The sequence below is a fragment of the Vanessa cardui genome, chromosome 7, assembly GCF_905220365.1.
Source record: "Vanessa cardui chromosome 7, ilVanCard2.1, whole genome shotgun sequence".
In the NCBI taxonomy this organism is placed as follows: domain Eukaryota; kingdom Metazoa; phylum Arthropoda; class Insecta; order Lepidoptera; family Nymphalidae; genus Vanessa; species Vanessa cardui.
The window spans coordinates 4,034,134-4,052,713 of NC_061129.1; the positions used below are offsets into that span (position 1 = coordinate 4,034,134).

The 18,580-nt window shown below is 34.0% G+C and overlaps 1 protein-coding gene across 2 annotated transcripts in view; it reads right to left on the reverse strand.

Annotated features, from left to right (window-relative positions):
- Positions 1–10,320: 10,320 nt before the first annotated feature.
- Positions 10,321–18,580, reverse strand: part of LOC124530777 (leucine-rich repeat and calponin homology domain-containing protein) — a 66,209-nt gene continuing 57,949 nt past the window's right edge. For both annotated transcript variants that reach the window (XM_047105051.1, XM_047105050.1), the window contains 4 exons: positions 17,839–18,511; positions 16,455–16,592; positions 15,982–16,059; positions 10,321–15,409 (listed from right to left, as the gene is read on the reverse strand). In XM_047105051.1, coding sequence (XP_046961007.1) covers positions 14,777–15,409; positions 15,982–16,059; positions 16,455–16,592; positions 17,839–18,511 — 1,522 coding nt within the window. In that variant the 3' untranslated portion in view covers positions 10,321–14,776. The remainder of the gene's footprint in view (positions 15,410–15,981; positions 16,060–16,454; positions 16,593–17,838; positions 18,512–18,580) is intronic.

Consider the following 18,580-nt stretch of genomic DNA (forward strand, 5'->3'; position numbering starts at 1 on the left):
AATGATTTTGTCAGCAACAGCATGTTGGTGATGTTTTCTTTCAATGGTCAGGACCGAAAGTACTACGTATTCATTTTCAAATTTATTTTGTTTGTACATGTATTACATTTAAAATGCAAATGGTGATTTCCTATTCGTTCAGCGTTAATAGCAAGGGATATTTAGGCCACGAAATAAATATAGAAATGATTGAAGTATAAAATGATAAAAAACATCGAATATAGTTTTTAAATATCTGTAATAATTTTTAATAGATGACGTTTATCAGGATGTATTATGACATTTTTCATCAAAAGTTAGTTGCTGAACTTTGAGCCTCTCTCATCTAGAGAAAATTTAGCAATAAAATAGCTTTTTAATAATATTTATTTATGTAAAATAGAACAAATATACCTGCGTCATCCTAACGCCTAGGCGTTAGAATCTAAGTTCGAAATTAGAGAAACAGCTATACAGCATTTATGGTCTGCTGGATATCCTTCTGCAGATGTTGATAAAACGCAGAAAGTTTTGGGACCACTCGGATGTTTTAAATAGAGCTGGATTCATGTAATTTAACGTGGAACAAATATTTCACCACGGTGACAATTATTCCATAGCAGCTAACCCAAATGAAATGTTATTTGTAGCCGGCATCAGATTTTCTGTTAGTCTTTTGTATATAGGCTTACCCAAACTAGTAAATACTCGCTACGGGTCACAGCTTGAGGATGAGGATCAAGTTTATCAGGTCACTTCAGGCTTAAGGCGGGTCGTTTTAGAACAGCCAGAAGGCCCGTCTGTTCAGAGTAATAGTCAGACTAATAGGGCATTTTAGAAACGTTATACTGTGACATATGTTTTGCTAAGCATTATTTACTCAATTATTTAAACTACAGTTGTCGTTCGAACTTAAAAATAACTTAAATGTAAATTATTTATTTAAACACAAGTACGCACCGACAAAGGAGTTTATTATTAAGATAATTGATCAGTTATGCATATGTGTCGTTGTATCTATTAACATATTAAATAAAATCATCCAGCAGCGACAAGTTTAATGGAATTTAACTTAAATGTCGCGACCCACGTATGGTAATTGTGACAATAGGAGTGCGCGAGCGACGCGGCTCCACGCTGGGTGCGCGTGCGCAGATCAATGAAGTTATGGCCATTTTAAGGGTGACTGTAAATGTGTCCTTATTTTAATATTATAAACATCTTCAATTTATATCGAAAATTAAATAAACATAATGTTTTAATTTTATTATTTAAATTAACGTCTGTTTTAACTTTTTTTAATTTTTATGACATTATCATACCGCATCAACATATTAAAATTAACTACTAAGTCTCATAAAAATGACAGCATTATTAAATGTAAAATAATATTAAATATAACAACTATGTTTGAATTAAATCAAGAAAAAGCACTTATATATAAGAGTTCGTTAATCTATTTTTATGCAAATGTTTGTGCACACAGATCCGCTCTCTATTTCCTCAATGAGAGTAATCAAATCCGAAGAGACTAGTTTTACGTGTTATCTCATACAAAAGAGTTTCCATACAAGAGCATGAATGTACGACTAAAATCCCCTACTAACATTTTAACCTAATACTGATAAGGTCGTATCAGAAAATTCCAGTAAACTATTATGTGCCCGATTTGTACGTAATTTTTATACAATTTACAATATGCTCACCTCCAAGACTTGTGTACTTATAAGTTATAATAAATATATATATTTTATTAAATCCTGTATCGTAAAATGTTGTCACAATAACTAGACAGTCCATATTGTGGCAACAACCGAGACATACCCTTTTATCTCCTACATTGAATAAGCAATCGTTTGCAGGAATTGTATTATTTGTGTTGTGTTATAATTTAACAAATTTATAACTCATATAATTTCTAAATACAATAAAGTTATATCTAAAGGTGGACAGGCAATAAAATTGCTTGACGCTTGTATTCTAAATCGAACGATTATTTCTTTAATTTATTAGTCAGGCATACCTTAATAAAATTTTAGTTAAGTAATTCTATTTTAGGTATTAAACATATGTAAATAAAAATCAAAAAAAGTATTTACGGATATTTAATTAAAGTCTTGATTTTGATTCCTTAAACTATTTGTAGCTTATTTCATAGTGGTTTTATCTTTATTCAGTATATTTAGTTTTTATTCATACTGAGAAGCTTACTAACTTCTTCGTAGTAAATAGTCAGCTTAGTGCATTTATACAGTAAGAAATATAATATATGAGGAACAGATGAAATGCCAATATGCTATCAAATATAAGATCTAAGATGTTACGATTACTGGCGTGTGTTATTACAATGGGTCAATAACCTTTCCGTACATAGAAATGCAAATTATTTATATAATATATAAGACTAACTGATCATTAGTGATACGAGAGAAGTCCGTAGGAAACCCTTTTAAATGGAATTTTCTACGTTTTTAATTACATCGACAGCTGAAGTTTTATCCGAGTTCCAATGTTAAAGCAGGATATATTAATAAATAGTTGTATTTAACTAACTTTGTATTTTTTAAATATTGAAAAAGAATAACTACTGAGTTTATTGCCGGTTCTTCTCGGTAGAATACTTTCCAAACCTTACCTAATTGTAAAAAGACGATTAAAAAGTGCTTGTACAAGCCTACTTGAATAAAGTTTATTTTGATTTGATTTAAAAAAATTACGTCATACTAACATATATTCGTAAGTATATAGAGCTCTAGTTCTTGTATTTGGTGGTGTTGGACTATTTTATTGGTCTGAGATTTGATTAATTTAGTGAAAATAAAGCAACACCAATAGATAATTTAATTTGAAACTATAGGCAGCTTCATTAGAGTAGCTTGCACACACTACTCAGACTAAACCGCATGTTTTTTTATTCATGGGTAAATATATTTTCTATACCTTCTTTGTATGCACTACATTACCTACTATATGTAAGTACTATGAGATAAAATCATTAGATAAGTTTGGACGATACTTAGTTAAAGATATCCTTTTAACGAAATCGTTTCCGTCACATCGTTAAAATAGAACATGGTCATTAGACAAAGGTAATTACTATGCGCCATAAAACTTTAACGCCCTCGTTCAAGCAACCCCATAGAGAAATAAGCAATTTTCCGCTCGATTTATCGAAATATAAGCCCTATCAAGAATCTCCACGTCACGGTAAAGCGGACAAAAAACCGAAGCAGTCGATTCCACCGTCGCTCATTGTGTTTAATTAATTACTTGTAAACAAGGGCGATGATTTTCGAAAAGTAAATAATAATCGTAGAAAGCTAACCGGTATCGAAATAACAATGGAGGTTGATTCTACGCCTTATTTTTGCTTTCGATGGTGAATGAACGTATTGTCCTGTTTAGGTAACTGGATGTTTCCTTTATGAAAGTTTAATACATTTTTCGAGTCAAGTAATTATGTGTTGTGGTTGAATGGACCCGGTATATCAATACAGGTAGCTGTGTTGCTTATGAAATTTTGTATTGGTAATTTTGTGGTTAATTGTTTTATTTTGATTTATTTATTTAGAAAATTACGACGTTTTTCTTAAATGTTTGTGTAAGAAATTTATTGAGATTCTGTTAAACTATTCTCATCGGTAGTTACCTAATTGTAAGACTTCTTTAGTTCTTTATATTAATGTTTGCGAAAACCTAACCTTCTCTTCAAACGGAGGGAACGCCATTAGTCCAGCAGCGGGAAATTTACAGGCTGTTGTTGTTTTCTGCGAAATACTTATACATAGGTATAATATTCTGAAAAAAAATCGTATGTAATGAAGCAAATTAACATTAACCGTTTTAATTGATACTCCTGAAAATATTGAGTAAGATAAAATGTATAAGAATTCAAGGAAATGATATAATTACACGTATTTTTTCAAGCCAAAATCTATTTATGTACTCAATATAAGTATAAACTTTCTTATTATATTATTTGGTCCTAGAATAAAGTATTTTATTATTAGGTAAAGTTTTATTACGAAAATACGTCTTAGTCTTGACTGTAGGCTTTTTTGGGGCAGTTAATATAAGAAATAACAACCATAAACTTTACTTGATTTAACAATTTTTGAACACATTATATTTTGTTCAACAATTTCTTGGGACCTATTTTTTACAGCTTACAAATAAATTCGATAATTTGATTTCCTGCCTTATAACAGTAACGGGCTTATGAAAGTCATAGCTCCTTATAATTTCTTTAAATCAATGATAACTAAAAGGTTACATCGAATAGATACAATAAACAATTTGAATGTTAACAGAAAAACCACCTGGCGCCAAGCATAATCACCCAGAGGAGAGGGCGTAGCTCCCAACTTGCTAGTCAGCGGCCACCGATTACACGCGCCCCGCCCGCCCATTTCAATGCATATAATATTGGATTACATGCAGATTTTTAATATATTTTTGTTTTCGTCATGTTGGTACTGTTTGAACGCTTCCGTCTTTGGTTCTTTGTTATGTGTAATTTAAATTATGTTACGCCTACTTGGTTATAGGTAAGACTCGAGACGGCATCGGATTACAATTTTAATAGGAAATATTTTATTTGATTTTCTATCAGACGCTTTTAGAAGTAACTATTTTCGATAACAATGCGATCGTTTTAACGAATTCGTTCAATATAATTGTGAACAAAGCAATTGAACCAAATTTAACAACCTATGTATTTCGATACCTACATTTTTTTAAAATATCTTTTTGTAATATTCATTAAATCGTTTTTGTTGAATTATTTATTTTGAATGTAAGTAACCGGTAAAGTATTATGAGCTCAAAGGCGTAATGCCGCATGCTGTACGTTCATCCATTTTATTGTGATGATATAACTATACTTTTTATAATAACCTATACTAATATTATAAACGTGAAAGTAACTCTGTCTGTGTGTCTATCTCTCGCTCTTTCACTGTGAACTCAATGAACCGAATTTGATGAAATTTGTTTTGAAGCAAATCTGAATTCCAAGAAAGATTTTTTTTTATGGTATAGGTTGGCGGACGAGCATTTGGGCCACCTAATGATAAGTGGTCATAAACAATGACGCTGTAAGAAATATTAACTATTCCTTACATCGTCAATGTGCCTCCAACCTTGGGAACTAAGATGTTATGTCCCTTGTGCCTGTAGTTATACTGGCTCAGTCACCCTTCAAACCGGAACACAACAATACTGAGTACTGTTATTTGGCGGTAGAATAACTGACGAATGGGTGGTACCTACCCAGACGGGGTTGCACAAAGCCCTACCACCAAGTAAAAAATATAGGCTACTTTTTTGCCTAACACATGACAAGCAACCCCCAAATGCAAGCGAAGCCGCGGACAACAATTAGTATATTATAAAATTAATTTGTTTGCTTTCCGGTCAACTACATACAACACATCAGTATTTTCATTTTAGAAAAGTAAATTGATATGTAAACGAATGCCTTGTTTTTAAGGAGGACTGTTATAAGAATATATAACAGATGAGAAATATTTTTTTCTTCTATTAGTTATATTATGTTAAACCTTTTTTTTCCTCGCTGGAAAAACGCTTTACGCGCTTCCCATACGTGATGGAAAGTGGGGGTAGGGTTTGGTTCTCCCCGGAGCTTGGACGCCGAATGCGCCCAAATACGTCGGATTTACCCACTAAAAAACCAGCGGAACCCTCTCCGTCTTTCGGCGGACGCCACGGGATCGCTTACACATGCTACCGTGATATTATGTTAAACCTAAAAAACCATAATAGCATACATATATATTTGTTTTTTTTTGTTTTAATAGTTATATTATGTTAAAATTTAAAAATCATAGTGGCTTGCATACGTATTTCTATATCATCATTATTATAAAAAAAAAAACTTTTCGAATCACAGCATCCTAAAAGTACATAAATGTTTTAGCAGAGCAAAACCATGTCTTATTCGTGCAGCGGATTCAAACAAAACCCAGCCGTCTCAAGTTGGGATCGCCTCGTTGATAATTATCAGGTCTAAGACCATCATTAAAACGGCCGAGAAAGTCTAAAAATCTTTTTGAAGTGACTCATTATCAAGCGCTAACACACTGTGTGTTGGCGCTTGATGTGCTTAAAACAGGGCTGATAACAAAAATTGTATATATATGTATATATGTTTTAACTTATAATATTGTATTGAACGTTTTACCTAAAGGGGCAGACTCTCTAAATTAAATAAATAATATACACAATCCTTAGCTTTACATTTTCTATATGATTACTATTAATAGCTATAATATGCTAATAGTTATAATACGCACTACAAACAATTTCTGAAAAAGAAATAATTCTTCACTGGTAGAATAAAGGCTATTTTTATTTTTATTTTATTTATTTTTATTTGTACCTCCAGTGTATGGATGGGCTTCGTTAATTCAAAATTGGAATCTATTGGACTATTTGATTATTTATGATCAATCAATAACCACAGATAATCTAACTATAAACAGTTAACTAATCTTAATAGTGACAATCAAAATATATGTTTAGCTAATTTCTTTAACCTTACATAAGTTCATACTCATTCCCTTTATGGGAAATTATAACTCACCGAGATTAAGTTAATAAAAGATTCGCTTCCATTGTCAATAAAATATTCCTCATGTAAATTCTAAAAATGAAAAAAATAAAACAATTATCTAAAATGTATAAGTATACTTTTATTTGTATCTACATATAAACACGTGGGTACGATACGATATTGCTACATCATACTTAAACTAAGAGACCAGTGCATTACACGGAAAATTTACTATTTTACAATTAAAAAAAAAAACCTTCAACCATAGTCTTTGGCACATTATCTTTGAAAAGGACAAAGACTCGACTCTACATTTCATCTCCTTTATAGTTTCAGTTCTTTTCCTAACTACTTTATACACACCAATTTTCAATACACAGGTGATAAATGAACATAATTCTTTTTAATATGCACAAACATTTATAGTGCTAATATAGAAAAAAATAATTGAAATAATGTTATACATGATGAGTACACAACATTGATATTTTTTTTTAAAGTTGATATTCTGATGAAAAATCAATAATCATAAACATTCTGTATTACATATAATATGTAAAAAATATTAACGCGATATGGTAACACCATTATAAAGTATATCATTAAAGTAAAACCTACATTGTGATGATAAATCATTAAATTAAAATTACATAGATATCATATAAACTAAAAGCACTTGTCCAGCTTATATTACAATCACAAAATAACACAAAATAATCACATTCAAATAATTTATATTACTATCGAATTGACTATATTTATAATGACGAGAATAAAATTTATCCTAATTACAAGAATACAAAATAATTATGAGTATTATCTCAAATCACCGAAACGGTGGTGAGTTATGAATTATAATAAAATGTGTGTATTTTCTTAATATATACAAATATAGTTTAAGTATCGAACGCCCGAATAAAAATTGCTCATAGATGATAGAGTGCGTTATATGACATGTCTTGTCTATAGTAGGAAATATTGACATAATCTATGCTTTTATCGTTCTAGTAGAACTAAATATCATGGTCATTTGAGAGGCAAGCGTGCACTCAAATGATTTTAAATGAAACAGTTATTCATTTATATATCTGAAAAATGATTATGATTGGCACAAAGAAGTATATTTTTAAATAAAATATGATTCAACATTTATTAATAAAATCTTGATGAATAAATATGAGCACAAGCTTTCTATTTAATATTTTGTCATGGTAATCGTAAAGCTTAAAAATTACTATCGAAGTAATTTTAAACACGATCATATTCGTGTTACAGATTGTCAATATTTTCACGGTCATGGACTTTCAGAGTTAAAGATAATACCTGTTTAGTGTGACAGGGTATCACGTGCACCTAATATAGGACGTACAATCTTTTTTTTTCCAGAGTGAGTTTTGTGAGAAAATGCATACTGCATCGGCAGACTTTACTTGCAAATATTGTTGCAAAATAATTGGTATCTCATGTTAAAATATTCGCACAATTAACCTAATAGATACACTATATAAAATATAGCTTTTTGCAAATGGTCTGAGTCAAACACTCATAAGGTACACTTAATGTGAAAAAAACTACTTCTACCTTCATATCTAAAAAGCTCATAATTGTTGGCTGGTTCTAATTTGACCATATTTGATTGAAGTATCAATGAGTCTAAATTATTGACAAAAATGGCACTATTTTTTTTACGATGAAGCACGTAATATCAGTCTCAAGATCCTATCAAATCGACATTCTAATAAACTTGTAAGCTATCACAAAACCTTTCTTACTTCTTATCCTCAAAGTTTTTATTTAAGTTGATCAACTATTTCATCAATTTCTCGTATATTTCAACCAGTTTAGAATAGTGAACTTTATTGCAAGGCACTACAGATGTTTATTTGAAATTAGTGCTGGATGTTCTTATGACGTTTTAGTCTATCTATAAAAATACGAATTAAAGCATATCAATGGCGTTTGTGCGCTTTGTGAAGCTTCGACGCACAACTATGGTCCATACATCCAAACTCGATGAAAAACGAGATTACGTGAGAATTAAGGCAACGTGAAGTGATGTCTAGATTATTACGACAAAAAGTCCTAAGTGCCTATAACTAACGTGTGTAAATGTACCGAAAAACTCACTAATATTAAATTCGTGATTTGCGTAAAGCACTGGATGGTATATGACATTTATGACATTTACTTTCAAAATTATTTTTTTACTATTCCTGTGATATTTAATTAAATATTGCTGGTTTGTCATTGCTATAGTTGTGTTATTAATATCGTGCATAAATGCAGACAACTTGTACTTCAAAAAATTAAACAATCACAGCAATTCATTACAGTAACTAATGCGATAACAATTATTTTGTGTAAGAGTGCATTAAATAGAGAATATACTATAATCCAATTTGTTAAGTGATTTTCATTAAACACCAATCACACTTATAATAATCAAAAAATTGTGATAAAAATACAACAACATTAAATTTTAGTATGTGCGCAAACTTCACTACAGTTAGTTAACTGCAACTCGTCCAACATTAATCAATGTTAAGGACTAATTAAATTATAATTAATTTGTATCTAAAGCCTAATTATTTAAGTGCATTACGAATTTCAAATTTTTTTTATTTCAATTTAGAACATGTTTCAAGGAAAGTGCATTTACGGTTATAACGACAAAATAAATCAACATGATTAGTTGCTGAAATAAGTTGGAATTTTTTTTTGCAATACATCGGAAACTTATTTTCATTTATTTTCACTACTCGGAAGACGTTTCAATCAATCATCTTATTCATTCATCGCTATAAATGCATGACATACGTTGCCGTCGTAAGTGACCGCACCACGCAGTACCAAATATAATATCAGTATTTCTATTGACTAGTAATAACATTTACCGATCATTAACGTACGAACTTAGGTAGCACGAATATGAATCACTCGTCAAAAACCGACCTCCCCGGAAAGTTTACAAATGCTCGCTTCGAGAGACAGCATGTACAAGTCAAGCACAGAACAGTACAGCACACGTCACCGGCAGACGGAACATCGGTCAAATCGGACATGGTCCTTCGAGCCGGATGAGCCCGGGCGGTCTACAGAGTGAGCGAGAGCGGCGCGAGTGCGAGCGGGCGGCGCTAGGTGGCGGCGGGGGGCGCGGGGGCCGCGGGGGGCGCGGGGGGCCCGGGGGCGGGGGCGTCGCGCAGCGCGTTCTGTCGGCGCTGCAGCTCCGTCACCGTGATGGCCACTTGCACAGTGCCCTTGCCTTCCAGCACGTCAGCCGCGCAGCACATCAGCTTCTGAGCACAAAGTAAAGTAAAGTAAAGTAACAGCCTGTAAATTTCCCACTGCTGAGATAAGGCCTCCTCTTCCATTAAGGAGAGGGTTTGGAACGTATTCCACCACGCTGCTCCAATGCGGGTTGGTGGAATGCACATGTGGCAGAATTTCGATGAAATTAGACACATGCAGGTTTCCTCACGATGTTTTCCTTCACCGCCGAGCATGAGATGAATTATAAACACAATTAAGCACATATATATAGTGGTAATTGCCTGGGTTTGAACCCGCAATCATCGGTTAAGATGCACGCGTTCTAACCACTGGGCCATCTGTCTGAGCACAGGGGAATGTCAATTGTACTCCAAGTCTATAGTCACCTTCGACGACGATTCACTATGTAAATTAGTAATACTTGGGGTCATGGACGTATGGGATTCGAGACACGAGGTCCGCTGGAGGAAATTAAGGGTTCAATAAAACGAGTGTGATGCCAATGAGAAATTTATTTTAATATTCAGAAAAAACATTGTAAGTACATACAAAAGAAGTACATTTCGTAAATACTTTAGCCGAAAATATATCGAAACGCATTCATACACTAAACACAATAAAACATTTTAAAAGTACTGTAGTAACTAATAAAAAAATATTACCCACGATACAGTGTGCTTATTAAAATTATAAACCAATCGAACAACATAAAATAATTAATAATTTAAATAAACGTCTTATATTTGTAATGGAATTGATCGGCAGACTGGTTTTAATGGAACTAAATAGGCAAGAAATTACTAAAGCCAATACACAACATGCTGCCGACCCGCGGCGCACTGTCTTTTTACAATCAGTCATATAATGCCATGAGCTTACAACGAACCATCTACAATTTGCAATTAAATCATTAAAACCAGCCATATGATAAACATATACCCAAGCACCACAAGCTAATAAATATATTATATTTATGGATAAATTATATATTAATCTATATAATAGTATGTATGTACTTAAGTATATAAAAATGTTGTACTTGAAAATTTAAAGCTCAATAATAATTAATTTTTAAAAAGCTTTCCAAAATATTATATAGAAAGATCAAATATGAAAAGTCTGAAAATAATTATAAGTTAATCTAGTATATATAACACGGCTATCAATGTATATAATGCGAAAGAATTATTAATAACTGTGCGTTACACACTTAAATATTGTAATTAAAGAAAAATTATAAAATAAATGGTTTAAATAATAATTGATGTGGCAGCTCTAACTTTTCTTAGTAAATGCATTAAGTATACACACTTGAAAGCTAATTGAAATGAATATACTTAGTCTAGCTTTATTGTAAAGGATATATTGATAGCCATCTTTAAAAATAAACCTTTCATACATATACACAAAAATAATGAACAATAAGATATAGAAACAAAATTTAGAATCAAAACATACAAATACTATTTATATAATACAAAGACTATAGTCTTTTAAAATATTAAAACATCTTTGGAATGCAAGTTGTTGACTCGAACGACCAAAAATGTAGAAATCTACTTTATATTGCATTAAAAATAATTGTAATAGTAGTAATGGTTTCGAAAAAACTGTAAATTTGGCAACATTTTTAAAAACACAGTCGCACAATTATTTACTCTGTGTTCTTAAAAAGTGTAAGTGTGAGCGAGCAGCGCCCCTAGCTGTTGCATTACGAACTTCAAACAAACTTAGAAATTGAAACCAAACATTATAATTTACGATTAATATTTGCACTAGAGGAATAAGATTTACATTGAAAGTCGCCAAGTCACAAATATGTAAGTACATACATTTAAAACACCTCATAAATGCAAAATCACCGAAGTTGTTGGCAACACAGGTTAGGTTGGCATGTTTAGGAATATACGTTAGTATTGATTGAATTATAAAAATGTCTTTTTAGATTATCTTTTATCCAATAGTTATACGAAAAAAAGCCTCAAAATATAAGTCTAAATATCACTACGCACTAAAGAGAACCGTTTACAGTCGAAAGAATAATAAAACCCTGCTATTGTGTATATTTTTAATGGATGGGCGAACTGTCAAGTTTCCTACCTTGTGGTAAGAAGTCAGAACCGTCCATAGATATTAGCGCTGTTATAAATATTAACCATTGTTTACATCGCCTACTATAATGGGGATAGCATAAGAAGATTAGATATGATATCCCTTTTGCCTGTAGTTACACTGGCTCACTCACCATAACCCGTCACAACAATACTACGTATTGGTGTTCGGCGGTAGAGTATGTTATAAGTAAGCTTAAGTCATACTACCAAAGAAATTGCAACAGAAATTTAGTTACGAAATAAAATATGAATTGTAAGCTTGTTGCTAAATATTTCGAAACTGTAAACGGCCCACGAATAAATATTATAATTACGCGTTTGCATTAAAAATACAATAACGATATGAAATTTCGATTAAGGCATACGATTCTTATTTTATAAGAAATATTCGACTGGGTAGCACTACGTTTTAAATTAATTCGTACGTTACAATTAAGATCTTAATTATTAATAAGATTAATGCACCAATATTTTCGTGAAACATTGTACTTTCGAACTGATTTTATTATCATTTTCACAAACTTCATATATCTTTACGCATTGCACCGCAGTATTTCATCTACGTCTTAAGACTATTCCACGTGGTGTCGTAATATATCAATATATTGAAAACAAAGTACGAAATAATTTACATGTGTGCAATGACACACAATTACATTTTTACATACGTATAGTACGACACAACTTAGATGTCGCATCGGCAAAATTCGTAAAACCGATCACATCCGAATTGAGTACGCTATCCCAAATTATCAATATTTATTTCTCATGCGAATATGATCTTTGCATAAACGTAATAACTTGTAATATCATATGACCTAATATATTCGTCAATTTGACGGGTGGATTTACATGCGCTTGCTTTCTCTGACGCGTGAATCTATAGCGACGAATAGCGTCGAATGGCGCGATAGGGAGCTATTTCTATTGGTTGTGTAAATCGGCAGTAATCGGTTTTAATTTCATTCCATTGCATTTTCCAATGCTACATCTAATTTGTGTCCTACTATATTTAACTTCATTTTACACAAATAAAGTTACAATACAATTTCGAATATAACTACACTATAATTTAAAAAAAAAAGATTATAATATCTAAGCGTTATATTAATAAGTGCAATAGTTATTAAGTCATTGTGATACACAAAACTTAATGCAATATAATCTTAACGGTATTTATACAACTGAAATATTATTTCGGTACAACGCAAGAATACCATTGGCACTACAAATGATCAATTTAAAAATTTTCAATATTCATATAAAAATACGGTTTTAGGAAGACAGTCACATACAAAAGTAGTTATTGTTTGGTATAATTACATCGGATTATGAGGCTAGGAATAAGGAAATCAAAATGACAGCTGTATCAATACCGCGCTTGACTTATTCTTAGATAATAAATTTTTTTTAAATAAATTAATTTATAAAATAAAACGTAAATACGTATCTATAATCATATTACATAGCAAACAAAAACTGAGATCTTCTGTAATTATATAAAAAATATAAAACACACATCAATCAACACATATTAACGAAAAAGAAAATCATCAAATAAATAGTACTTAATTTAAGCCTGAAACCTATATAACCTCACCTAAGTAATATACAATTCTTTTTTTAAAATATCAAGAAGAAAAAAGCGGAAAAAAATGAGACGCTAAACAGAACCATTCCCTTGTACTTAATAATATATTTTTAAATTGTTTGGCAGTTTATTTGGAGTGTTAGTGATTTAATGGAAATTCAAAAATATAAATTCTCTTTAGAATGCTACCCATCTAATTTAGGAGAAAGGAAATTGTTCAACATAAGTCTATCAATAACTTTAAATATAAAAAAAAAAAAAATTATATACAAAAACCATCGTAATAATTACTGGAACGCATCTTTTCATTTTAAGAACATTGGCTCGTATTAAAAATTTTGTAAATCACACCGTATTTGGTCCATCATAACATACTCCTCTAAACTCGTCTATGAAAACGACTTGTACCATAAGACAGCTGAATTTATCAACGTATACAATTCCTTAAATGTTTCAAATACTTTCAATTTCCTTTCATCAGTCTTAACAGATATAAGGAAAGCGGCACTTTTTCTATCATTTATGGATGTAAATATTCAAAAAAATATTATTAAAAATAGACAGTAATAAACGAATTTTGCTATTCAATTCCATCATTTTTAAACGACACAAGATAAGGATTACTTTTACATACAGACAGAAAAATTGTTAGAGTGACTTTAAAATAGATAATATTTTATTTTCACTACAGCTCTCAAGTAGTTTATATTACTTTGGGTTTATATTTTGTGCATATTATCAAATAGAAATATATAAAGTACCGCATTCCATCGTAAACAGCAGCCTCAATTAATTTTCGATCACAGTTTTACTGTTACATTATACAATTATAAGGCATTGTGTGCACTAACTGGAAATAACCGTGTATTTCATTACAATTAATAACAACTATTCATTTCTACAGCCTTAATTATACGACAGGGTTTTCTTTTTGCAGCGATACCGTCGCGTTACACACGAAGTCTTCTTGTATTGCATTTGCATACACAAACAAGTACATTTTTATGCGATGTCTCTAGACGATAATCCTTATTTCATGAAGTCAGTCGCCATTAACTCAATATAATGCGTGTTTATTCCTCATTCGTCTGCAACCAAGTCACTTCAAGTGAATCGGTATTGTCGCGAATTTGATATTCAGTATATAGCTGCAAAAAGTATCTGTATACATAGGGTCTTACTCTTATCATGTATCAGATCAAATATGAAAGGCAGTGGTGAATATTTAGGTATAAAGTTACCGTGTATTCACAGAGGATAGAGAATAAGCGCAATCGTAGACACGATAAAACTTCCGAGGCATAAACAAGTATAGAAAATTCTATTCTCTCTGTCTCTCGCCGTTTCCGTTTCAACTGGCGTCGTGTTAGATTCGTAATTGCCTCGTATGTCGAGATTCATCTTGCCCCTGTCGTATCTGTCCGAATCGATCGCCTCGGTCAAATCGATCGGAAAATCGACCTCGTCCGTGTCATATATTTCGAGGTGATCGCTCCTGAACACGCCGTCGCCCTTGCAGAACGGCGTCACGAACTGAATCCTATTCTTCTGGTAGTACGGGCCCCGGGCCCTCGTCTCCTCGGCGTACACCGGCGAATACGGGGGCGAGTCGGCGTCGTCGTCGAGACCGAGCTGATGCTCGTCCGCTTCGTCGAAGGTGTAGTCCTGGTCGCTGTAGTTGAAGTTGCTGATGCAGCGGTCGTCGGCGTACCGGTGTCGCGGTCGCTCGTAGTTGAGCTCGATGGCGTGTGGGGGCGGCCGGGGGGGGCGGGGCGCGGCGGGCGGGGAGGCGGCGTGTGCCAGGAGCGCGCGCACGGTGCGCACGAGTGCGGCGCGCTCGCCGGACGCGCTCAGCACGTCTGCGGGCGCGCACACGTCCTCCTGGAACACACGCCACCCCTCGCTTAGTTTTTTTTTTTTTTTATGGTATAGGTTGGCGGACGAGCATATGGGCCACCTGATGGTAAGTCACCATCACCCATAGACAATGACGCTGTGAGAAATATTAACTATTCCTTACATCGTCACTGCGCCACTAACCTTGGGAACTAAGATGTTATGTCCCTTGTGCCTGAGTGATGAATGGGTGGTACCTACCCAGACGGGCTCGCACAAAGCCCTACCACCAAGTTACAGTACATCGCCGCGCCCACTACACCCAACCACAACCGGGTTACGCGCACGCGCCACTCAAACCGACAGATCACATGTGACGTCAAGTGACGTTTTAAATACATTGAAAGTTTCCCCCGATTCGTATGTAAACATTTAGGGTTATTGATACGAGTTTTAAAAGCATTCAGTACTTAGTATATTAAAAACATAAACAAATACAACATTGAGATAATACGTAACTACGAGCAATCGATTTTAGTATATATAATAAAAAATACTAATATTTTCATACAAATACGTAATTATAGATATATATACGTATATAAAATTTAACATACCTCTTCGACTCCTATTTTCCGACACGCCTCCAGGAAGTTGTCCACGTTTCTTCTACACCTTGCCATCGTTAATTTTGGCTGAAAAAAAAAATCATAAAAATTAACATATATTTCCCATATTATCGAACATATATCCATTATCTCAGTGTTTAAGGAAATAATATCATAATAACACAAATTTTCCTTCTTCTTCGAATTCTTGATAAAGTATGTACAACATAAGGACTGTTCAAGTGTACAACATGTTCGCAAACATATTATAAGATTATATGATATCTTACATAATCAATAATATAATCAACACTATGATATAATGAGAACATTATAGGTAATTGAAAACTAAGAAATTATTATTCATTATGATTTCCCAATATAAAAAAAGCTTATTAAATTATTTTTTGTAACCTTATGAGGTTCCTACAAGAGAACAAACAATGTTGTCGCAGTAGGGTATTATAAGTGTGCGGTCACACCTGCGCGGGGGAGGGCACGTGCACGGAGGCGACAGAGCGCGGTCGCACGTGGTTGGCGAGGTGGCAGAGCACCACGCCGTCAGCCAGTACGGCCGGCAGATGCTCCGGCAGCGACATCTTCAGCCGGCTCTCGATTATCTGAATTGAAATAATTGTATTTAATTAACATGACATTGTATTTTTTAAATGTTAAAAAAGAGTAACTACTGAGTTTCTTGCCGGTTCTTCTCGGTATAATCTACTTTCCGAACCGGTGGTAGCTTCACTTAATTGTAAAATGACGATTCAAAAGTGCTTATAAAAGCCTACTTGAATAAAGTTTATTTTGATTTTGATTTTGAAAAACATTACATTTAGATACTACCATAGACAAAAATGTTTAATACATTGATATCCAACATCACATACAGTACTCTGAGCCCAATGTAAGTAGCTAAAGAACTTGTGTTGTGGCAAATCAGAAGTAAAGGCGGTACCACAAACACGCAGACGCAAGACAACATAGAAAATTATCGGAGTGGCGTATCAATGAGCATTTAGATACTACTATAGACAAAAATGTTTAATACATTGATATCCAACAACATCACATACAGTACTTTGAGCCCAATGTAAGTAGCTAAAGCACTTGTGTTGTGTAAAATCAGAAGTAAAGGCGGTACCACAATAACCCAGACGCAAGAAAACATAGAAAATTATTTTCTACATTGACTCGGCCGAGAATCGAACCCGGGACCTCGGAGTGGCATATCATGAGAAAAGGAATTAGTGTCATTTAGTTCATATTTTGGATACTGCGATACAGAATTTGATTTTGATTTAGGTATACTTTTTTGCCGTCTACATATAATGCAATATGGTGTGACATAAAATTACTTAGCATTATTAGTATGTAGAGTTTATTTTAAACGTAGATACATAACACAATTAAATGAAATAATTCAAATAATAAATGAAAGATCATTCAACTCAGTAACCGTGTCAACTCGTTATTAATAGTTTTTTATCAAAAAGTAAACGATCAGATAGAACTCTTGCAAAAAAATCGACCTAAAACATAACGTCGTATTGACTAACATAATTCTTGGTGGTAGGGCTTTGTTGCAAGCCCGTCTGGGTAGGTACCACCCACTCATCAGTTATTCTACCGCCAAATAACAATACTCGGTATTGTTGTGTTCCGGTCTGAAGGGTGAGTGAGCCAGTGTAACTACAGGCACAAGGGACATAACATCTTAGTTTCCAAGGTTTGTGGCGCATTGACGATTTAAGGAATACTTAATATTTCTTACAGCGTCATTGTCTATGGGCGATGATGACCACTTACCATCAGGTGGCCCATATGCTCGTCCGCCAAACTATACCATAAAAAAAAAAAAATTACCGTCCTCAGCTGCTGTAGTAACTCCGTTTCCTCCTTCTGCTTATCAAACTCCCTCTTCATGGTGAAGCTGAGCTTGTCCGGGGGCGTGTCCTTGTTCCAGGGTATCTTGGCCGGCTTGGCGCCCGCTCCTTTCAAGTACGACACCGTCGTCGTTAGCAGCTTCGCGTCGCCGTTGACCGTGCGCGGTATATTCGACTTGAGACTGTTCGCATAGCCCATCGTATTCGTCGGGGACTTGTTTGGTGAGGTCGGTTTGGAGTACGAATCCGTGCCGTTCAGTCGCGTGTAGTCGACGTTTCCGTTGACGGACGCGTACATTTTGTTGACGTTTCGTGACGGAACGACTTTTTGGACGGGCCGCTTCGTTTCCTCCACTTTTTCCTGATTGCCGTTCTGTGCTTGAAACCTCCGGGGCGTCGAGTGCAGGACGGGCGAGTTGGGCGAGACGATTGAAGCGTTGGGTGAGGTCGTTGAATTCGAAGACAGGGATCGGTTGTAGGGAGATATGTTACTGTATCCGTTGATGGGCGAGTGGGGGGACTTCTGGAAGTGCACGGGGCTCTGGTTGAGGGAGTGCGAGTTGGAGTCCAGCTCGGGGGAGGGGGAGGGCTGGTCGCAGCGCGGCCGGTACACGTCCTGCTGACGCTGCTGTCTTAGGGCTTCTTTGTATTGTCTGGAATTTTCGAAAATATTTCCATTAGTTTAAAGAAAATTACGAATTACTTGCGTGGTTAAATTTCTT